General features: G+C 45.7%; 1 protein-coding gene across 1 annotated transcript in view; it reads right to left on the bottom strand.

Moving 5' to 3' along the window:
• The window catches only part of THSD4 (thrombospondin type 1 domain containing 4), a 564,456-nt gene that overhangs the window by 428,188 nt on the left and 112,722 nt on the right, over window positions 1–23,546 (bottom strand). Inside the window, exons 5-6 of the mRNA XM_032593610.1 lie at window positions 20,508–20,955; window positions 5,530–5,632 (exon numbers count right to left, since the gene is read on the bottom strand). Of these exons, the coding sequence (XP_032449501.1) occupies window positions 5,530–5,632; window positions 20,508–20,955 (551 nt within the window). The remainder of the gene's footprint in view (window positions 1–5,529; window positions 5,633–20,507; window positions 20,956–23,546) is intronic.

Below are 23,546 nucleotides of genomic sequence, written 5' to 3' on the forward strand. Positions count from 1 at the left end.
TCCCTCTCTCTCTGCCCCTCCCCCGTTCATGCTCTGTCTCTCTCTGTCCCAAAAATAAATAAACGTTGAAAAATTTAAAAAAAAAAAAAAAGATTTCCACTCTGTTTTAGTTCACCCCTCGGGGCCACAGAGTGCACTTAAGCTACCCAAACACAAAGCTGTCCCCTGATTTGTGGATTAAGACTGATACCTACTGTTGGGTAGCCCACGGTGACCCAGCAAACCTCTAGAGCCTAGTGTTGCCCAGTCCCAGCGCCGTAGGCATGAAAACAGGTGCCATATTCCCCAATGTCAGCATCTACACAAGAGTCTTCCTATTGACGTGTCCCCCACTAGCTGCGCTGACAGCATCATTTATTGTCCAAAATGGTTCTGAGGGTGAAAGGGGACTGGGCGACGGGTACAAATCTTTCCTGTCCTGGGCACACAAGGACACATGGGCACCCTAACTCTGCCTCCATTGTCTTTACGATGTTAGGTTCAGGGCTACGCGAAAAATTCCTAGAGGCATTATCTAAGGACAGATCGCCATATCCAGGAAATGTGATTAAAGGGCTAAGAGGAGCCATGTGGTGAAATTAATGTGTTTATCAGAGAGTACTCTGCTTTTACTATGCTATGTGGCATTGGACTGAGTGACTACAGCTGTTTCCCTAAGCAGGTACAGGCGAACAGCAGTAGACATCCAAACAAAACCAAGAGCCCAATGCAAAATCCAGCCACAAAGTCTGAACACCCTGCAGAAGCATTAACGGCATCTTCCTCCCACAGGTCAGCCTGGGAGTCATTTAAGAGGAAGAAGGACAAAACCAAGAAAACAATCTTAGCAGCAAAAAGAAATATTTAAGCAAAGCCAAAGTAAATGCAATTTCGGGGACCATGGGCTCCTCCTCCTCTGGGCACCGGAGACATAGTAACGTCAGTAAATATTTTCAAAGAACGTTGAATCCTCTAGATAGGGTAACACGTTGTAGAAGACAGCTGATTTTTTTAAATCTGCTGCCATTCGGCATTTTCCTGGACTTTGTGAAACACCACGATTCGAAGTGGTTCATTTAAAATCTCACAGCTTATAGTCAAGAAGCACGTAACAATTTTTAGTGAGTCTGTTTTTCTGCGTCCCGATCCCCACTCCCCTGCCTGTGCCTCCTGTGATGTGGGCCTCTCACCGAGAGCTGATCACAAGACCTGAGCCAGCCCGAGGACCCCCAGCCCCCAAACTCATGAGACTGAAACAGTCACTAGGTGTGTCTGTTTCCTAGGCCTCCATAACATATCACGGCGAACTGGGTGGCTTAAAACATCAAGTTAATCATTCCCTCACGGTTCTGGAGCCCAGGAATCAAGGTGTGGGCAGGGCCGTGCTCCCCCCAGAGTCTCTGGGGAAGAATCTTTCCATGCCTCTCCCCGGTTTCTGGTAGTTGCTGGCAATCCTTGATGTTTCTTGGTTCCTTGGCTTGTTTTAATCTCTGCCTCAGTCATCACATGGCTGTCTTCTCTCTGTGTCTGTGCCTGTGGCTTCGCATGGTTTCTTCTTTTTATAAGGGCACCAATCATATTGGAATAAGGACTCACCCTACTCCAGCATACCTCTCCCTTGCAGCTTCATTATATCTACAAAGTCCCAATTTCCATAAGGAAAACAGGTACCAGGAATAGGGCTTCAGCATATCTTGCAGGGGTGGGGATGGAGACACAATTCACCCCATAACACTAGATGAGAGAGAGTCTCTACCACTGTGATTGCAAGCTCCAAGCCTTGTAAGCCTGCTCATACACCGGAGAAGTAAACGAACCAAGAAATGGAGAAAGACAGAAAAAGGCAGGGTCCTAGTATTACTGAATTGCTGGAATGCATTTCTATCTGAAATCTAGTCCACCTCTCGGACTTCCCAGTAACACAAGCAACAAAATATCTTTCTGGTTTAAACACTGGGTTTCTGTCCCTTACGACTAAGAGCCCTAATCAATATATCTACTGAGGAATAATGCTATGTAATGTGAATTCAAAGAGTTCCCCATATTCTGGATGGGGAAGAGAGGGTAGGGTGTACCTAAGAAAGATTGGCCATGAGCTGATAACTGTTGAAGTTAAGTGATGAGTTTAAGAAGCTCATTATTATGCCATCAAACTATTCTCTCTGTGACTACAGATGTTAAAGCAAGTGTTTAAAAAAAAAAAAAAACAAACAAAACTCACAGGCCTCACACTTTGAGTCTAGCACAAATCGGGACAAACCAAAGAACAGAAAAGATAGAATCAAACATAAACCAGACAATAGCAGACACGCACAGGGAATACCTATAATACGTGAAAACCTTAGCACTCAAGTTCTTTGCAGCACACAGGGCTTTTGATACTAGACCTGAATCTATCGAGGGCCTGACAGGGTCAGGGGATCTTAGATAACCGTGCTGGCAGATGACCACCCCAAACTATGCAGAGAAGGGCCAGCACCGTACTTCAGCTCCAGGCAAAACAATGGAGTGCAGAGAGCCCTGCTGGAGGAATTCTCTTTCCTCCCAGCTAATCACAATAAAGCAGCTAGTATCCACAGCCAGCAATAAAGCAAGGGTGTGGCTCAGACAAAAGACCAGGTTACTCCTTCTCTAAATGTTCACGGACAACTACAGATGTTCTGACGCAAGAATATATCTCACGGTGTATAAAAACAGTCATGATTCTGCCTCAATTTAGGCAAGAGCCACCACCACTTCTGAGATCATGCCTGCCTGTTGGATTAGAGGTTCTCGACCCCAGCCACCCACTAGAATAACTGGGGATCTTTAGAAAATTCCCATGCCCGGGCTGCACTCTAGACCAATTAAATCACAATCTCTGGGAGTGGGGCCCAGGCCTTGGTCTTTCTGGAAGGCTCCTCAGTGATTCTAATGAGCAGCAAAGGCTGAGAACCACTGTCTCAGGTAGACCTAGCTCTGTAAGGTGCTCACTCACCGTAGATCTGTGCCTCGCTTCTCTGGGCATCTCCCACTGCTGGTCAGACCACCCTCACTTTATGATCTACTCATGTGGGTAGATCTCAATCAGTCCAGAACCTACTTCTTTCCTTTCTAGCAGTTTCCTAGGGCTGCATGACAAAATACCACAAACATGATGGCGTAAAACAACAGAAATAAACTCTCATAAATTCAGTTCTGGAGGCTGAAGTCCAAAAGCAAGGCATTGGCAGGCCATGCTGTCTCTGAAGGCTCTACCCCAGGATCCTTCATTGTCCCGTCTAACTTCTGGTGTCTCTGGCAACCCGTGGGGTTACTTGGGTTTGTGGGAATGTGACTCCAATCTCTGCCTTCATTGTCACTTAGCACTCTCCCTGTATGTCTGTGTCCTTTCTTCTTCTCTTACAAGATCATCAGTCATACTCGATTAAGAGCCCACCCTACTCCAGTAGGACCTCAACCCTTTACATCTGCAGTAACCCTATCTCCAAATAAGCTCACGTTCTGATACTTTTCAATCCAGAGCACTCTTCCTCCCCCATATAAAGCAAGTCTTAGTCTTGATCTTCATCAGAATCCATGTAGGACCTAGCTAACTGGGACCACGATGCCTTTTATTTTTTTCTTTTTTTTTTTTATTTATTTTTGGGACAGAGAGAGACAGAGCATGAACGGGGGAGGGGCAGAGAGAGAGGGAGACACAGAATCGGAAACAGGCTCCAGGCTCCGAGCCATCAGCCCAGAGCCTGACGCGGGGCTCGAACTCACGGACCGCGAGATCGTGACCTGGCTGAAGTCGGATGCTTAACCGACTGCGCCACCCAGGCGCCCCCACGATGCCTTTTAAAGTAAGTTTTTATTTTGAAATCATTTTAGATTTGCAGAATAGTTGCAAAGATCATATAGGGAGTTCTTGTATGCTGTGCACCCAGCTTCCCCCAATGTTAACATCCTATAAAACCATGGTACATTTATAAAAACTAAGAAACTGTGACTCCTGGGTGGCTCAGTTGGTTAAGTGTCCAACTCTTCGTTTCAGCTCGGGTCATGATCTCACAGTTTGTGAGTTGGAGCCACAGCGCAGAGCCTGCTTGGGATTCTCTCTCTTTCCCCCCAGCTCTATCTCTGTCCCTCCCCTGCTTGTGCTCTCCCTCTCAAAATTAATAAAGTAAACATTAAAAAAATTTTTTTCACTATTACCACCAGCATGATACTATTACCTTAACTATACACTTTATGCATATTTCACCAGGTATTCTGCCAAGGCCCTTGCCCTTTTTCTGTCCCAGGATCCAAATCCGGATACCAAATTGCATTTAACAAAATGCTTTTCAGAATGCAAAGGGTCACAGCCAAGCTCTGATTCACAGCAGCAAAACCTCACTTCAGGCTTCCTTCCCTAGTTTACCCTCCAGTCTCTTGGCCACCCTCACATTTGCATCCAGCTGGCTGTATGTTTCATCTGTGCCTCCTTCCTGTTTGGATCTGACCACCCCAATATTTTAGTCAAGCTAGTTCGTGACAATTTTGAGGTCATGGAATCTCCTTGAGAATCCAAGAGAAGCTACAGACTCCCCTCTGAAGAACTACAAAGACAGAAACAATTTTGCATCCAATTTCAGAGCAGATATCGATACCCAATAACCCCTCCCACTTCCCCAAGGGTCCCCACCGTAGCATGACTTTCCACAGTCTGGCTTCCCCGGGCACTGATTCTGTAATGAAATCAGCACAGCTATCAAGCCCTCTCTCAAGACAATTTCTCCATAGCTCCTGGACACAGCAGCAGTGCTCTGTACTCTGGGTTTTGACCAACGCCAGGGGCCCCGGCCACTGTCTTGGGCTGGCAATAGACACTGAAGACAGCTGGACTCTCCCTTCTGGCCAACTTGACCGCCAGTATCGAACCTCACAAGTTTTGCTTAACCCATCACCTCTGAGGAGTCCACTTTCTCTGCGATAGAAGAAATATCCCAGAATGTAATACTTCTCAGTCCTAAGGGCATGTCACATCACCTCGGTTTCAACTAAGAAAAGTGACCCTGGGATCTAGGGCAGTATTGGCAAGTTCTATCGGAATCAGATCTTCTGCCATTTTGAAACGGCAAGAACCTCGGAACCAAGGCCAATGCCTGCCTATGGCGTTTCATCCTTGGACAACGCACGTGAGGCCCTCCTTGCACATAAAAGCCGAACAACTGGTTAATACAACCCTACATGTCCTCTGAAGCCACCACATGAACCCTGGAGCAGGGCCGAGGGAAAGGGAAACTGTCCCCGCTCAATCCTCCGACGTTGGTTTGAACCTCTTGCTCCCCACAGTTCTTCAAACCCTGTTCGGTCCCACTCAGATGCTGCTTGTTTCTATCAATCTCTCATCCATGTGATAATGGTCCATGAGTCTCCTGAGCTACACTACCTGTGGGCTCCCCCGTGTCCTGGGGTCACACTTTGCCCCCTACTGCCACTCTGATGAGGCTCTCGCCAATTCTTCCAGCGTTGAGCAGAAGGGAGCAGTGTTGGAGAACAGACAGGCATAATTCCTATGGCCGGGGCTGTGTCTATTCTTACCTTCTGCAAACGGTTCCCACTCATAAAACCGGCCCATGAATGGCTTGTTGTTGTAGGATGCACACTGAACCTCCCGGATACTTCTACTGCTTTCTGGACACACCTAATAAAGCAGATATTAAACATGCGGTTAGTGTCCGTATCTCTTCATGGCCCCAGTCACACCCCAGGAGACCTCTCCAACTGTAAATGCCAGCCGTCCTCTACGAAAACCAGGGTTTCTGAAAATGTGCTGATCGCCTGCATTAAAAATTTTAAATGCAGATCTCAAGGCTTCATTCCAAGTTTACTAAATCAGAATCTTTGGAAGGACACTAAAATTTTAACAAGCTCCCCAGGTTAAGCTTTTGCACCATAATTTGAAAACCACTAACCGAAACCTTCTGCTCCTGACAAATTGGTCTGCTCACCTACTCCAAGAAGGCCATTCATTTCCATCTGCTTGACTTTGTTCATGCCATTCCCGCTCGTGGGATAATATTCACACAAGCATGTACAGAATCCTTACCATGCACAGGTACTGTTTTAAACATATTACACATACTAATTCATTTAATCCTCATAGTGACCAATGAGGCCAATAGGAGAGTTCTGCAGATTTTTCACAGATGAGCAAACTGAGGCACAGAGGAACCGCTCAGCCAGTGAGGGCAGAGGCTGGATTTCAGGCTACGTGGTCTGGTGCCCATCCGGATGCATCTCAGTGTCCTTCCCATCTTGTCTACATTCTGGTCTAAATGCTCTCCACAATCTAATGCCAGAGCTCCCAGCCTTTAGTGCACAAAAGAATGACCCAGAGATCTCATGGGAAATGCAAAGTCCCAGGTCCCTCCCCCAAGGATGGCTAGTAAGTAAGTCTGGTGTGAGATATTTTATCAAATTATCCAGTGATCTATATTTTATCAAATTATCAGGTGATCCTGATATACTAATCAAAGAAAATATCCAGTTCCCTCTAGTTTCTTTCTTATTTACAAATGATAAATATGAACAAAGTGTGACATGAAATAAACAAATGTGAAATATAATAATAAGATCAGAGTCTCTAATTCAAATCATGGATAAAGTGTGATCTAGCTTTTTTTAAAACTTAAGTACGTTCTTATTTAAATGTGTGTGGGGGGTAGGGGGGGCCCCTGGGTGGCTCAGTCAGTTAAGCGTCCAACTTCGGCTCAGGTCATGATCTCACGGTTCATGAGTTCAAGCCCCGCGTTGAGCCCCTCTGACAGCTCAGAGCCTGGAGCCCGCTTCAGATTCTGTGTCTCCCTCTGTCTGCCCCTCTGCCGCTTGCACTCTGTCTCTCACATTGTCTCAAAAATAAATAAACATTAAAAAAAAATTTTTTTAATTTAAATGTGTGTGGGGTCAGTGTGTATGTTTTAATAATCAGAGGGAAAGGAATCTGGACCCTTACATATTAAAAGCCCTGTATATAAGAAGTTTCTGGAATAAACTGCCAATAAGGCAGCTCAAACTCCTGAAGGATTTCTAAAGAAATCCACTGTACGTATCAGAAATGCCAGATCTTTTGGAGGAGGAGGGAACGGAGGGAGGAATAAAACCAGGCAGAAGGGAAAGCATCTCTTGCTTGAAAAAGGACAGTTGGGAGAGGCCGCTGGTACAAACACCCAGGGTGGTCATAACCCTGCTGCAGCCTGAGCCAAACCACATGGAGCGAGAAGCCATGTGAAGCAGAACGTGATAGAAACCGGTGGGGAAAAAAAGGGCCCGGTGGACAGACAGGGTGGGCTGAGCTCTGACAATCAGTGAGAAGCCGACAGGCCGGGGAAGGCTGTCTCCATGGGTTCTGGAAGGCAAGCCTCTGGTGGCCCCCGAGCCAGGAAGCGGGTAGGCGTCCAGCAACACCAGCTGTCTCCCTGAAGGATTTGGGGTTAAGATGCTTCTGACAACCCTTTGGCCAGAACTAGAGCTCGACGGGGATGTGATCAGTTGGGTGACTTGGGAGAAGATGACATCCTTGCAACAAGAAAGAATCGCTAGGCAGGTTGTTAAAAATACAGGTTCTCAGGCCTCGCCCCCCTAGAAGGGTAGGGAAAGGGCCAGGAATATATGCTTGGAGATCTGGCTCAGCCACCTGGGTACCAGAACTCAGTGGCAATGAAAAGCCACACCCAAGCCTCAATCTTACTCCATGTTAGTTAATGCCCAATCACATTGTTAGAGCAGGGACAATCAAATCCAACCCTTTAATTCTGATGAGGACACTGAGGCCAGGAGAAGTGGCGTAGCTCCCCAGAGGTCGTAGTGACATAGGGACAGAGCCCAGAGCACTGACCACCCACTCTGGCCATAATCAGAAACTAGAGATTCTCAGGGCGCCTGGGTGGCTCAGCTGGTTGAGCATCCGACTTCGGCTCAGGTCATGGTCTCACAGTCCGTGAGTTTGAGCCCCACGTCAGGCTCTGTGCTGACAGCTCGGAGCCTGCAGCCTGCCTCAGATCCTGTGTCTCCCTCTGTCTCTCTGCCCCTTCCCCGCTTGTGCTCTGCCTCTCTCTCTCTCTCTCTCTCTCTCTCAAAAATAAATAAACATTAAAAAAGAAAGAAAGAAACTAGAGATTAGCTACTGGGTTGCATCTTTTCATAATGGAAACAGACCAGAACAAGTGGCCTCAATGTCCCATTCCTCAAATAACCACACCTATGTAAAGCCAGGCTGTTCTGCAATGAGGCTTCAGCCAGAAGCCTCCCTCACTCAACCTGGTGGCAGTTGCCAGAATTGGAAGCTACAGACCACAAACTCTTAGCCAGTCTGCTTAACCTCTTTCTCTTCCATCAGCAAAATATGCTAATAGGCTACACCAGGAACCAATGCATCTGTGGAATCATTCTGAATCGCTCAATACTTGATGGTCTAAATGTGTGTTTCACGACATGCAAAGCAGTCCACAACCCATTAAGTGAAAAAAAGTGCTAAGTGATTGTGTGTGTGTCTGTGTCAGTGTGTGCAGAGAAAGATTAAAAGCATTATCTCTGGAAGGTGGGTTATAGATTTTTTTCTTTTCACAAAGAAAACTTTTGGCTTATTGCACTAATTTTTCTGCAATATATATGTAATGTTTATGTAATAAAAATGTATAATTACTGAATCCTTCCAAACACTTGGCCCTTTGCCAGCTTTGCACGTGCTTATAGTTGATAATCTTATGGTAGATTTTAATGTCCCACTAAAGCTCTCACTATGTCCATTTGCATCTACCAAGCCAATAGTCACCGGAGATAGATCATTCAGGGCGCCCTGTCCCAGATCACCAACAAGTTCCTTATATCTGAGCATGGCCCAGTTACTTCCTGAGGCAAAGGGGCTTCATGTGGCATCCGACCCACAGTGGGGGGGGGGGGTGGAGGGGGGTCAGGTGCTGCAGCAGCAAATCCACTTCCAGTTGCCCAAAGACAGCTGAGCCCAGCAAACTGCCTATGGTATCCAGCATGTGGCTAGCATGGGAAGATACAGCAGGAGATGACCAGGTGCCCTGCTATGGCCCTGGGTGTCCCTAGCAGGGACTCATATGATGCTAGGGGAGCTGCCAATTAGAGGGTAGGAGAGGGACCAAGTCAGAGAAATGCAAGGCTCACAGGGTCCAGCTGTGGATGTGGGTTACTGAGATGAAATCATAGTAAAGACGATCAAAACAGAAGTCTGGGGTCACAGTGATGTTAAGAATAGCTAACTTTGGGGCACCTGGGTGGCTCAGTCGGTTGAATGTCTGGCCCTTTTGATTTCAGCTCTGGTCATGATCTCGCAGTTCATAGGTTCGAGCCCCACATCGGGCCCTGTGCTGACAGTGTGGAGCCTGGTTGGGACTCTCTCTCTCCCTCTCTCTCAAAATAAATAAATAAATAAATAAATAAGTAAAAACATTAAAAAAAAAAAAAGAATAGTTAACTTTTACTGAGCACTTATTAAATGTCAAGCACTCCACCGCATGGTTTATGTATATTAGCTCATTTAGTCCTCACAACTATTATACCCATTTTATAGATGAGAAAGTCAAGGCAGCAAAAAGTTAAGTGAGCTGTCCAAAGCCATAGAGCTGATAAGTGGTGAATTCAGTATCTGAATAACACTTTGGATCTAGAACCCATGCCATTAACCACCATGCTATGGTGGCCCTCAAGACTGGGTGGGCAGCAAAGTTAATTTGTGATGGGTCCTCAGACAAGAGGGCCTTAACTCCTTGCCTGAGAAGTCCTGGATCCCAAGGTCAGATCCAGCCTCTAAGGCCTGGGGAAGGGGCCTCAGCTGTAAGGATCAGGCAGTTGCAGATTGAGGATGAAAACCAAGCAGGGTCAGGGAAATTCTGTTTCACATCTCTTGTGGGTTACATCTGTTGGTACTTGTCATACTTTTATCGGTATATGATCTCCTCTCATTTCAACAGACTCCCTGAAGTTAAAACTTCCCGGTTACAGATCGTTTTACATTTGTTACATTTTAAGTGGGTTGCTTCCTGATGCCACAGACTGAGTCACCCTCACCTTATCAGTAATTGTCTCTATTTTACACAGCAAGTTGGCTTTGGGCAGATTTCCCGCAGCCACTAATCCTTTCCATGGGCAGAGATTCTTGTCATCTTCAGGCCGGAAAAGTGGGACAAGGGAAAAGCCGGGTAGATAGAGATCAGGATCACAGGATGGGGCTAGCAAAGACCACAGCTTTATTGCCATGGAATGCCTCTGGGAGATAACCTCCCTTCAAATGACTTCCCTCCATCCCAAAGGGGGAGAGATGTTTCCACTGGTCTCTTACGGGAAAAAGAAAAAGATGTGCTTTAATATAATAAATCCTTATAAAGCACTTTAGACCCTGTCCAAAGTTCCATCTCGACAACTGCCTAGGGTTGCTATGCGTTACAAAGAGGATTATGGAAACTCGGGCTGTGTTGCTAGTGACCCTGGTTAATCTGAGGTGACTACTGCCTGCACCTAACTTCACCGTTCAAGGGGCCTCTTGGTGACCACATACTCACCTTCTGATAATTACTTTCAGCTCCTCAGTCAACTGAAGGACTGAAGGGCATCATCCCCAATGAAGGTGGCACCAAGGGACATGACCTTGAAGTCTTCCTGGGTGAGACATGCATTTTTTTTTATCCTTTGCATTGCTCTGGATTCAGTCAAAAGACCAGTACAAACATACAACATGCAATGTATTTAACATCACCCCAGTGAAGAAATCGAAAGAAAGAAATCTGGAAAGTGTCCCTACACTGCCATGAGAAAGGGACCTTGGGCATGTGACTTGGGCAAAGCACTTTGCTTCTCTAAACCTAAATTACTGCATTTCAATAACAAGCCCTGAACCACTCCCACCCCGCAGGGATTTTTGCAAAGATTAACTTAGTAATACATGAAAATTTCTAGCTCATAATAATGCCCACTAAATGTTAGCTGAACTGGAATCTAAGTAGACATCAAAGATGACTCCAGCAATGAGGCGCCTGGGTGGCTCAGTCCATTAAGTGTCTGAAGTCAGTTCAGGTCATGATCTCACGTTTTGTGGATTCAAGCCTCATGTCGGGCTCTGTGCTGACAGCTCGGAGCCTGAAGCCTGCTTTGGATTCTGTCTCCCTCTCTCTCTGCCCCTCCCCCACTCTGTCTCTGTGTCTCTGTCTCTGTCTCTGTCTCAAAAATAAACAAACACTAAAAAAAAAAAAAAAAAAAAAAAAAAAGACTCCAACAGTTCCAGAAGCTTCAAACGCCTGACAGGTAGGTGTTCTGAGCAAACACTCCCCTTTCTTTTCCACAGCTGTAAAAAGGGGCTTTGTTTTCCAGCTGTAGAATAATAGAATAATACAACCATGGATCAAAATTTCTTACAAATTATCCAGCACATTTTTCAAATATGTTTCATATCTGCTTTCTCAAGTCACTTGGAACAAATTCAACCTCGCAAAAACTTTTGCCACCTGCTACTACTTCTAGCACTCTCTAGACAGTCAGTAAATTGGTTTGTCCAAAAGAGTCGGGTCAGGGTTTGGATTTAAAACAAAAAACACACAAAAAAAAGCCCCAAAATCCTGAGGTTTTCTTAGTTCGCAAACACCTTTTCTCCCCCATCCAAGTTCATAATGTTCTCCTAGAAAAAGGTGTTTCCCTCTCCTTCAAAGAGCCAACGGATGTTAATGTGACTAAGCCCATTTATTCACCCAGGAAAACCACATATTTTTAAGTACTCTGGATAAACGTTCATACAAATCTAGACTTATCCCAGTAGTACTTATTATTTCTCCCTCCTTAGATGTATATATCTCTCTGCCTGTAAGAAGATCTAAAGGAGGGGTGCATGGGTGGCTCAGTCAGTTAAGCATCCGACTCTTGGTTTCGGCTCAGGCCATGATCTTATGGTTCATGAGTCTGAGCCTCGAATCAGGCTCTGTGCTGATGGCTCAGAGCCCGCTTGGGATTCTCTCTCTCTCCCCCTCTCTCTCCAACCCTCCCCCGCTCGCTCACTCACGCACTGGCTCTCTCTCTCTCTCTCAAAATAATTCAGTACGCTTTTATTTCATTTTTATTTTTTAATAAACTTTTTAAAAAGATCAAAACAAGAACATCTTTTTTTTTCTAACTAATCAGAAAGTATATGGCAAAATGTAAACTTTTTTTTTTTAAACATTTAAAACTTCTACTCCCCCTAGTTGCTACTTTCAGGAACACATTTATAAGAGTGGCTTCCTTCCCCTCTGCTATCTGCTAGAAGAGCGGGTGAAATTCCTTCAAAGGCAAATATTCAATGTGGCCCTAGTACTATGTGTCATTACTGCTGTGACCTCGCAGGATATAGAGAAGAACCCCTCATAATTAGGGATTTCACAGGCCAAGAAGAGAAAACTACATCAGTTAACACATGTAGTTCAGCAAACTGGACATTAAATTTCTAATCTTGCAAAACAAGGAGTTAACTGATCCTCCCTAATGTTGATAAATCAAGAGAACAAAAATTGTGAATATACTACATATAATTAAAAATATACGGGGCACTTGGGTGGCTCAGTCGGTTAAGCGTCCGACGTCAGCTCAGGTCATGATCTCACTGCTCATGGGTTCCAGCCCCGCGTCGGGCTCTGTGCTGACAGCTTGGAGCCTGGAGCCTGCTTTGGATTCTGTGTCTCCCTCTCTCTCTGCTCCTCTCCTGTTCATGTTCTGTCTCTTTCTCTCAAAAATAAATAAATGTTAAAAATTTTTTTTTTTTTTTAAATATAACTGAGGGGCACCTGGGTGGCTCAGTCGGTTGGTTAAGCATCTGACTCTTGGTTTCGGCTCAGGTCATGATCTCGCAGTTCGTGAGTTTGAGCCCTGCACTGGGCTCTGTGCTGATAGCACGGAGCCTGCTTGAGATTCTTTCTCTGCCTCCCTCTGTCCCTCTCAAAATAAATAAATTTGTGTTTCTCAAAATAAATAAATTTGAAAAAAATTTAAAATATATATACATATAATTGAAAATTAAAATGTGGATAGCAGGTATCAGCACAGTGGGAGGCAAAGGGGGTCATTTCTCCTTCTTTTGGAGTGAGGAGTTGATGAAGGAAATTTGAAGTTGATGTATCAACAAGCAGAGGTATCAGTATACTATTAGACTTATGAAGAGAATGACTCTAGTAACTAAAAATTCAAAATGACTGACTGCGGGGTACCTGGGTGGCTCAGGTGGCCAAGCATCTAATTCCATCTCAGCTCAGGTCTTGATTTCAGGGTTGTGAGTTCAAGGCCCACATTGGGCAAAGACTTTACTTAAAAATAAAAAGATAAAATACCTAAAAAAACAAAAGCAAAACAGAACAAAACAAAACACCTCATTTCATGTTTTAAAGAAAAACCCGAGGGGTGCCTGGGTGGCTTGGTCAGTTAAGCATCCGACTCTTGATCTCAGCTCAGGTCTTGATCTTAGGGTTGTGAGTTCAAGCCTCGTGTTGGGCTCTGCATGGTATGTGGCGGGGGGCAGTGCGGGGGAGGAGGGTCAGGGGGGGTGCGGGAGGAATATAATTGATTATGATTACATCTAGGGAGAGGGACTAGGTTATAGCTCTCTCTGCCACTGTGCTATTTCTTAGTATCTGCACTACTTTCTATAATTATTAAAGTGACAATTGTGAACAACTCAATATATATGTGTGACTCATATCTTTCAAATATATTTACATGAAACATACACTTAAATATTTATGTTAAATATTTACATATTTAACAAATATATTTAATATTCACATATTTCATATATATGTATGAAAGGCCACTGATGGATCAAGAAAAGGTCAGTAAGAGGACTTTTTTTTTTAATGTTTATTTATTTTTGAGAGAGAGTGCAAGCAGGGGAGGGGCAGAGAGAGAGGGAGACACACAATCTGAAGCAGGCTCCAGGCTCTGAGCTGTCAGCACAGAGCCCGACGCAGGGCTCGAACTCATGAACGGTAAGATCATGACCTGAGCCGAAGTTGGACGCTCAACCGACTGAGACACCCAGGCGCCTCAGTAAGAGGTCTTTCTATGGGAAATTCCAAGTGGTCGGAGAAGGTGGAAAGGAGAATGATGTAGAAAGCACTGACACCAGCATATATCCCCCAGATAAGGAGGCTGGTGACAAACTCATAAGAGAAACTTATGTTGAGCCCCCAGTTAGATGGAACTGGCCCCACAGTTCCTGGCAAGTTTTACACCTCACAGAATTGTTCTAAATCCTTGACCTGGCCCATTTGCTAAGTTCCTCCTTAAAAGTGCAGTCAGGAGGTTGTTTTTCCGCTCCTCTTTCCTTCAATAGGAGACTAGAAATGGGCAGAATTAGAATTGGCCTAAAGACATTCTAAAAGCTTAGCTATATTTGAGATTTGTCCAACATCTTCCCTTTGTTTTCACTCACTTCGAGACAGAAACAACTCCACATGGAGAAATCCATTGTCTGAAGTCAGTCCCACTCTAGGGAAATTTACTGGGGAGTCACTGATACCAGAACTCATCACATCCGTGTTTGCTAAAAGCTGCTTTTAGCCCCAGGGGTTTTTCCCCATAACGTTAAGTGCACTCTGTCTAAAGTCAGTCTGTCTAAAGTCGCTCCTTTGGCAGCGAAGCACTTTGAAATCATAACCCCTAAACTGCCCCTGCACCAGCTGACTCACTACAGCCTCCCTTCACCAGAAGGAGCAGGAGTGTCATTGTTCCCTGGGGAGAAAGCGCTGAATTCAGAGCCCTGAAGAGAAGGTGGGGAGAGAGACATCAGGCCTCCCAGACAAAGGGCATAGGTGTCTTGGTTGTTAATGTATCAGCAAATAATAATACGAACCCCCCAAAACAGCTAGTAGGAAGGATTTTAACTGCATCCCTCAGGCACCAGAGGGACTGCCCCTTGGTTCCCTCCTTCCCCTGTTTTACTCTTACCAAGACTCCAGGTCATTTGCTTCCAAGCCTTGGCCTTCGACGAACTTCCACGAAGAAGAAACCTATTTACTTGATTCCTTGAGCACTCATTATTTTTAGCCATAGCTGAGAAAGCGCAGGGCTGTGGATAAACCAGACCTCCCCATGTTGCCCCTTCACTCCTCAGGAGAAACTCGCAGGGGAAGCCACCGCTCGCAGGAAAAGCTTCTGGCTCCACCAAGAGGTCTCCCGAGACCCCCTTCTGGCTCCTGAGTCCCTATGGGAACCCCTGTCACTCCCTCCTCCCAGAAAATCCTCCCCTCATCTGGATGGCCTACATTTCTCCAGAAGGCCAGGCCAGGCTCATTTCCACTGTCCAGGGATTTCAGAGTGTCGACCCAGCATGTGCAGTGGTGTTTATGCTCTATACTTGTCATTACCTATTTAGGAGTCTCTCTCTCCCACTGGACTCTTAGCCACTTAGAGCCAGAGCTTACTTTAATCCCAGTGTCCCTGACCCACAGCCGAACACCTGATCCCACTGTCGATATCAATGCTGTGTTTCTGGATGCCAACAAGAACCTACGATAGTGAGTGATCTGGCGTGTCGTACCAGTAGATGTCTAAAATTGACATCTCTAGCCTGCTCTAAAAGACCATAAGATTCTCCGGGCGCCTGGGTGGCTTAGTCAGTTGAGCATACAACTGTTCATTTCAGCTCAGGTCATGATCTCAGGGTTGTGGGATCGAGCCCCGTGTTGGGCTCTGAGCTGAGCATGGAGCCTGCTTAAGATTCTCTCTCTCGGGGCGCCTGGGTGGCTCAGTCGGTTAAGCGGCCGACTTCAGCTCAGGTCATGATCTCACGGTCTGTGAGTTCAAGCCCCGCATCGGGCTCTGTGCTGACAGCTCAGAGCCCAGAGCCTGTTTCAGAGCCTGTGTCTCCCTCTCTCTGACCCTCCCCCATTCATGCTCTGTCTCTCTCTGTCTCAAAAATACATAAACATTAAAAAAAAGAATTAAAAAAAAAAGATTCTCTCTCTCTTCTCTCTCTCTCTCTCTCTCTCTCTCTCCCTGTCGTGTGTTCTCTCTCTCTAAAAAATAATACAATTAAAAATAAAAGACCATAAGATTCTATATCTACACTGGGGTTTGCAACTTCCTCCTATACAATGTAAACAAGAAAAAAAAAAAAAAAAAAACTCTTCCTTTTCTTTAAAGCCTACATTCCAAGATCCTTAGTACTGCATTTACTATTGATTTTACATTATTTCATAGAGGAAATCTTACTAAGAGTCAAACAATCCTAAAGACACACTAGAATGCTTAATATTCCCAGATGACATCCCAAGGTAAGGCTTCACATTAAACACACACATTCGAGGGTGTAAAGCATTCACTGGCAGGAACTTAATCTATAGCCCTACTTTCTCATTACTTTACACCTGACCCTAGGGTGATTATACCGAATCTACATCACAGTTGCCCTGTTGGGGCCCTCAGCAATTGTGTTTTATTGTTGGGGAAGGGAAAGAACTCTGAACCCCAGCTAATCCAGAGGACAAAAGGGGAGTCTGAGCAAGTCTGACCATTTCATCCAGTTTCATGACTAAGCACTTGGAAACTGACATGGGGAGACTGTGCTCCACTCCCCGCCTCCAAACAGGCACACAAGTGCGTTCACTCATCCAGGTCAGAACACTTTATTTCCTAACAACGTGTCAGCTCCCTATGTACATGATCAACACTATGGAGTTGGTGTTATTATCACCCCGACTTCATAGATGGTCCCAGGGAGTTAAGCGCCCTTGCCCAAGGAAACTGAGGCTTACATCTAGCACGGCTGGCTCCTGAGCCCGCTATCCTAGACCGCCCTGCAGCCTAACATCCAATTGAACCAGTGGATTAGAATTGCTTTCTCCCTCTGCACTGTGTTTTAAAAGTTTTTCAAGCATCTATCTCGTGTATGAAAGTCAAGCAACACCCATGTGAAATCTCTGTATTTCGAGACGTCAAAGAACAAATTCCCCATTATTTGTTGATTATTCAGGGGTGCCTGGGTGGCTCAGTCAGTTGAGCGTCCGACTTCGGCTCAGGTCATGATCTCACTGCTCATGGGTTCCAGCCCCGCGTCAGGCTCTGTGCTGACAGTGTGGAGCCTGGAGCCTGCTTCAGATTCTGCGTCTCCCTCGCTCTCTGCCCCTCCCCAGCTCACATGCATGTGTGCTCTTTCTCTCCCTCTCTCTCAAAAACAAATAAAGATTAAAAAAAAAAAAAAAGATTGATTATTTGAAGCGGATAGGAGGATGTGAGAGGGAAAGGAAGGAGGGTCTCTACAACCTGGCAAAGCATCATGGCACCTGAGATTCTGGCATAATCCTGCTTCCCCGTCTCTGTCCAAGCTGTTTCTTTTGCCCCAGACTGCCCTTTTCTCTTTTTTGGCCATCCTTAGAAGCCTAGCTCAGTTTTTTTCCTCCTCAGTGGAGTCTTCCCCAACCCAGTGGCCTCCTCCTTTGTGCTCCCAAAGTTCTTCCCCCTCATGAAGTGCTCCAGCACCAAGTGCAATGATTTATACACTGCTGCACTGGGCTTCTTCACCACTGGACCACAAGGCTGTTGAGGGCGGAGGGGATGGTGATCAGTGATGAGACACTGTTCTGGGATCTGGAAGCGTGCAAAACCATTTCCCCTAATTCACACCTCCCCTTAGATGCATTACTATATACCTCACAACTGAGACCTCCACTGTGAGGGTAGTCTTAGAAAGTAGGACATTCCATTGAGAACCTGGGTGGGATATACTGGGCACTTAGTTTATGGGATGATGTTCTGAAATCAGGGGATGTTTCCAACCCACCCTGGCCTACTTTCCCTTCTCTTTCTTCTCTCAGGTACGAACTGGGAGAGATCTCTAAATGCACGTATTCCTTTTTAAATCTTTGAAGGACATAAAATAACCTGTATTCCCTATTAGACTCGTATGATTTTTCACAATACTGCCCTTTACCTCTTTCCTCTTTGAGTAGGAAGATGTGCACAATTTGTAGATTCATGCTATCTCTTCATGTTGCCCATTGGGGCAGATATGTAAATATCCATGTGAGGTTATCCATGCGAAGGTGCCAGAGCACTGGGGTCCCACATGGGAAGTGTGCAGGTTAAGACTCAACACAGCAGGACTGAGACAGTTCTCTTCAGACAGGCCTGCTTATAAGACTGGTCCGTGGCTGGCATCTGGGAGCTTGGATTTCAGAAGGGATTCCATCACCCCCTAAGTGATAAGACAGACTCACTATGCCTAAGCTATTTGGACAAGCGATATAGTTTATGCTGAACGCCAGCTTTCCTGATGGGAGTCTGGAATTTTGATAAGTGGCAGGCAGAGGGTGCCTATGTGACTAGCCCCCAATAAAAACCTTGGGCACAGAGTCTCTAATGAGCTTCCCTGATAGACAATAGTTCACGTGTGTTGTCACAACTCACTCCTGGGAGAATTAAGCACATCCTGTGTGACTCCACTGGGAGTGGACTAATGGAAGCCTGTGCCTGGTTTCCTCTAAACTTTGCCCCGTGTGCCTTTCTCTTTGCTGATTTTGCTCCGTATCCTTTTGTTGTAAAAAATCGTAACTGTGAATCCTCCCAGCAAATCATCAAACCTAGTAAAGGTCTTAGGAGCTCCTAACACAGAGAGTTTTAAGGTGTTCATGATGTTTGGGGGATGATCCAAGTACCAAGAAGCCATGGGCTTATAAAAAGAAGACAGGCTCTCTCTCTCTCTCAAAAATAAATAAATATTTTTTAAAAATTAAAAAAAAAAAAAAAAACGGGGCACCTGAGTGGCTCAGTCGGTTAAGTATCCAACTTTGGTTTAGGTCATGATCTCACAGTCTGTGGGTTTTAAGCCTCACGTGGGGCTCTGTGCTGACAGCTCAGAGCCTGGAGCCTGCTTCGGATTCTGTGTCTCCCTCTCTCTCTGCCCCTCCCCTGCTCGCATTCTGTCTCTCTCTCCCTCTCTCAAAAATAAAGATTTAAAAAATTTTAAAAAAAGAAGAAGATAGGCACTAATGGGACCTCTAAGGAATGACATCACTCAATAAGGGTAAGTAGGATGGGTCTCAGGATAATGGGGTGCACTGGGGAGGACACTGTGGGACATGCTACAGCCAAGAGAAGGGAACTAAAGCTGTATGATCCTCTGTCGACATTCACCTCTCTGTCCTGGGTTTGAGATGTTACTTTGCCAACTGCCAGAATGATGGCCCACGTCATAAATTCACCAGAATTGTCTAAGATTCCTCGCAGTTCAATGTCCTTAGTAGTGGAGTCATCCCGGCACCCAGAGAGGACACAACGTCTACATGGAGAGAGGCAGCCCTGCCGTCAGCAGGAAAGGTCTAGCAAGACCATGCGTGCTTGAAAAGTGTAGGCGAAGTGACAGAAATACGTGCCAAATGCCCTCTCTCTGCTTCCGTCTCTTTCTGGTTTATGTGGTCTTCAAATTTAAGAAATATACAAGTCAATGGGACGTGTTCTACTTTAGAAATGAATTCATTTCACTTTAAAAGGAAAGCAAAGATATTCAAGAATAGGGGCCACGTCCGATCACGGACACAAATATTTCTGTTCGATTTATAAAGCCCTTTCTCAATATCACCTCATTTGATCCTCCTAACTCTGTGAGATAGATAATATGACCTTCCTTTCATCTTCCACGGCACCCGGGCTGTTATAAGACAAGCAACGATGCTTAATTAAGACTTAATGGTTGACTGATTAGTAATGGCTTTAGAAAAACGACTGCTTTACAAAAATTAATAATTCCTGAAGTCTGTCAGTGGAAGAAAAGCTAGAAAGCAATCCAGGCATTCAGAGGAATTATTAAAATCACAAATTAAGTCATTTCTATGGATTCTATAGCAGGAAATATATTTTTAATGAGAGAATTGAAGCTAATATATAACAGCTGTCCTGTTACCCAGTAACAGAATATTAAGGTAGATTAAATTATTAATGAAAAATATAGCAGCTTGGAAATTTAACCTTTAAACGTTCTCTTATCCCTTTCTCTTTTGTATACAGTCTTTAAACTGGTATTTTTTTTAAAAACCACATTTAGTCTTGTCGGGGAGTTTCCATTTAGAAGTTGCTTTGCCACAGATCAGCTATGCAATCTTTAGCAAGTTATTCACGATCAGACTTTCTCCGCATACAATATCCAGAGTGCTCACACCAGGGACGGCAGGAGACTTCCTGGATTGGTACTGATGTGAGGCAAAGCTCCCCGGACTCCCGACTCTTCAGCACCACCACCGTTGGCCCTGAGTTAGCCACCCGTTTATAAAGTCACTGAGAATCTGGAGGTTGTTTGATATGTAGCAACAGTGATTGCCAGTGAGCAATTTAAGAAGTTACCCCTAAGTTACTACAGTGACAACCTGGTGAAAACGAGAAGTATCCACGGAGAATGCACAGAGAGAAAAAGGGAGAGAAGATAAAGGGGGGCATTAACATGGCCTAAAAGACCCTGCCTGTGCTGTCTTCCGTGTTTTCGCTGGCCAAGCAGAAGGGGGACCAGCAGCTGTCTCCTGGCCCGGTGTGAGGCAGTGCGTACTCACGTTAGTGTTGCATAGCTTGTACTGCCGATAGGCCCCGATGCAGGAAATGGCTGTGGACCGGGCAGGCTGTGAGAAGCTCTGAGCTGCCCCGTGGGCCCCCATGCCGCGGCCGCTGCTTATTTCCGGGCCATGGAAGAGACTCGAAGCTGCCGGAAAGCCTCCGTCGTGGGTCAAAGGCATCTGGTAGAGGGAGGCCTCGGAGGTCTGCAGTCCAGAGCGAGGGCCACTGTCACTCTGGTACAGAGGCCCGTGCTGGGGAGCCCGGTGGGCTGACGGGCCGTAGCCGTGGCTAGGACCAGATGCCCCCTGGGACCTGGAATGCCGGGCCGAGGGCCTCTGCCTCCGAAGCCTCTGTGGCGAGTGTTCAGAGTCTGTCTGCAGTGGTAAGATGTACGGGGCCTTGCCATAGCCGTACTTGCCAGGGCCGATGGGACCGCGGGTCCTGCTCCTAAAGAACGACACACAAGAGGAGAGGAACAGAGTCACAGGAAGTTTCATGTTAACCCAGATGCTGTGGTCCATGATAGAGGGGACCAGGTGGGGATGGAGCCTATGGTGGGAGAGGGAGGGCATTTGGGAAGAAGGGAGCGTCACAGAAGCTGGCTTTCTCTGTAGACAGGCTCTTACAGAGGCTGGAAAGTACAACAAAGGTGGGCAATGTGAGTGGCTGAAAATGAGGTTGGAATGGTAAGCTGTGGTCAGTGTGTGACTTACAGCAGGGACTTCGGGTATGTTGGTAGGCTGTAGGGAGCCACTGAGGGATTTTTGAGAAGTATAAGGGTATAATTATAATTTCGGCCACAGCAACTTCCTGTTCGTTTGTTTTCTCTGAAAATAATCTGTGGATTTTTTTCTCACTCACTGTGCCTGATGTTTCAGACCGGTTTCCATTACCATTCATGCCCAAATAGCTTTTCCAGGTAAGTGGAGCTTAGCTAAGCAACCACACTCCAGTGCAGTCCTGAGGCCTGACTTGCACTGGGTCAAACTTAATCCCTGAAGAAATTAGAAGAGGTTGAATAACTGGCTACTCCATCACTCTGGAGGCAACCCACGCTGAACGGTGGGTAAACGGTCATCTCCACGTTGGTATAATCTTTAGATCGTCAAGACCGGTTGCCTTGTGAGACCTGAGAAAAATCATGTAAACAGTTGTGTGCTGCTAAGTGTTTAATAACTGGCTTCCCGGGGGAGGAAAAGCCCTTATTTGTGCCATCTGTCTAATTCCAGGGTGTAAGTACTTCCACCGTGGCCGATTTCAAGCTGCCATTATGAAGACCCAGTCAGTTCTCGTGAACGGGATAAAGTAGCTCCTGCATATCACACTGCATGTAAATTTATTGTGCACCTATGGTTTACAAAATACAGAGCCAGGAACAGTCAAGAATACAGAAGTGAATCAGATATGCTTCCCAAGCCCCCAACCTCACAACGGCAAACAACCAGGACATAATGCAAGGTGAGGTAAAGGCCCCAGGAGCACCAACACAGGATGATTTGGGGATTCTGAGGCCAGGAGAAGTGCTCCCGTCTGCATGGATGTGAGAAGGGTTTCGCTGTCACTGGTCTGAGCTCGGGAGCAAGGTTCCAATACGCTATTGAAGGACTTGAAGAAATCATCCAACTCTTACTTACTTCTAAAATGTCTGAGCTGGATCTAATAACCACGAAGGTCATTCCAGCTCGCAAATTATATGCTTCCATAATAATTAATTCTACATTTCTGTAAAATTGGAAATGTGCCCAAGGGTTTCTGCAGGATGGCCCCATTAAAATAAGCACATTAAAATAGCAATCAAAGTGAAACATTAATTTCTGTCCTCATGAGGAAATTCTTTCTTCACTCTATGTAACCACTGAATATAAAATTTAACAGACCACAACTAATTATTAACATCTTTATCACTAATCGCACCTTCATTCTTGGCTGATATGGTTTTGAATTAAACTGTACTACAGTGTTTATTTTGCCTTTCGGCATTTCTCGATTAGTCTTGGCAACACTTGGGACTCTGTTAATGATTGGGGGGCGGGGGGGCTGGATTCCAGTGTGCTGCTTTGAGAGATGCAATTAAGAAGTTAGTCTTAAAAATATATAGCTTGGATGTAATTTGCCATTTTCTTTTTTGCGGCAGGCCAGGTAAAATGAATGACATCATGTAAAGGTGAGGGAAAGAATTTCTGTACGTGTGTGCATCTTTTCTTTTTAAGATCAGAAAGCCTACCAAAAATTCCAGCCTCAAAGCCAGCGTTGGGTGGAGACCCCAGCTGAGGGTAATAGAGAAATGAAGACACGTGGAGCAGTGCTTCTCAAACGTGGAGGTGCACGGGAATCAGCGAGGGATCTTGTTGGAGGCAGATTCTGATTCCGCGGGTCTGGGGCCAGGCCTGAGACTCTGCATTTCCAATGAGCGCCCAGGGGCTGCTGGTCCAGAGACCCATAGCTTTGAGGAATTGAAATTCCAAACAAAAGGGTGAGAACGTGACCACAAAAGTGATCATTTTTGATGGAGGATGACGGCTATAAATTTTCTTAAAAAACCTCTGCTTTGGGGATATAGCCAAAGTCTGCTGGCCTGGGCCAGGTTCCCCGCTAGGGACCGACTTGATCCTGACCTTGGGGAACAGAGGCTGCAGAGGGAGAACATGATGACTTGAGTGAGCGTCTTTCCAAAGGCCGCCTATCACCCCAAGGAGGTAAGGCACACAAGTGCCGGTGGACATTTTTGTATTCACATCACCTTACGGGAGCCTCGGCCTAAACCACAGAGCCATCCCAAACCCACACAAACAGCAGCACCACTGGAAAGATGATGTTTCAAAAAAAAAAAAAAAAAAAAAAGACCAGCAAACTCTGATACACGGGCTAAAGAGAATGAACAGCCAGTCAGGGTGTGATTATGAGAGATGTGATTTCTGAATACTTGACTCGGGACCCTGGAATCAGGGGCAGACTCACCCCCACTGGGCTACGAGAGCATGTGTTTTCCTTCCAGCGGCCAGAGCTAATCATCCTGATGGTTCGGGATGGCCTCTTCC

Source organism: Lynx canadensis, chromosome B3 (genome assembly GCF_007474595.2).
Source record: "Lynx canadensis isolate LIC74 chromosome B3, mLynCan4.pri.v2, whole genome shotgun sequence".
Classification (NCBI taxonomy): Eukaryota; Metazoa; Chordata; class Mammalia; order Carnivora; family Felidae; genus Lynx; species Lynx canadensis.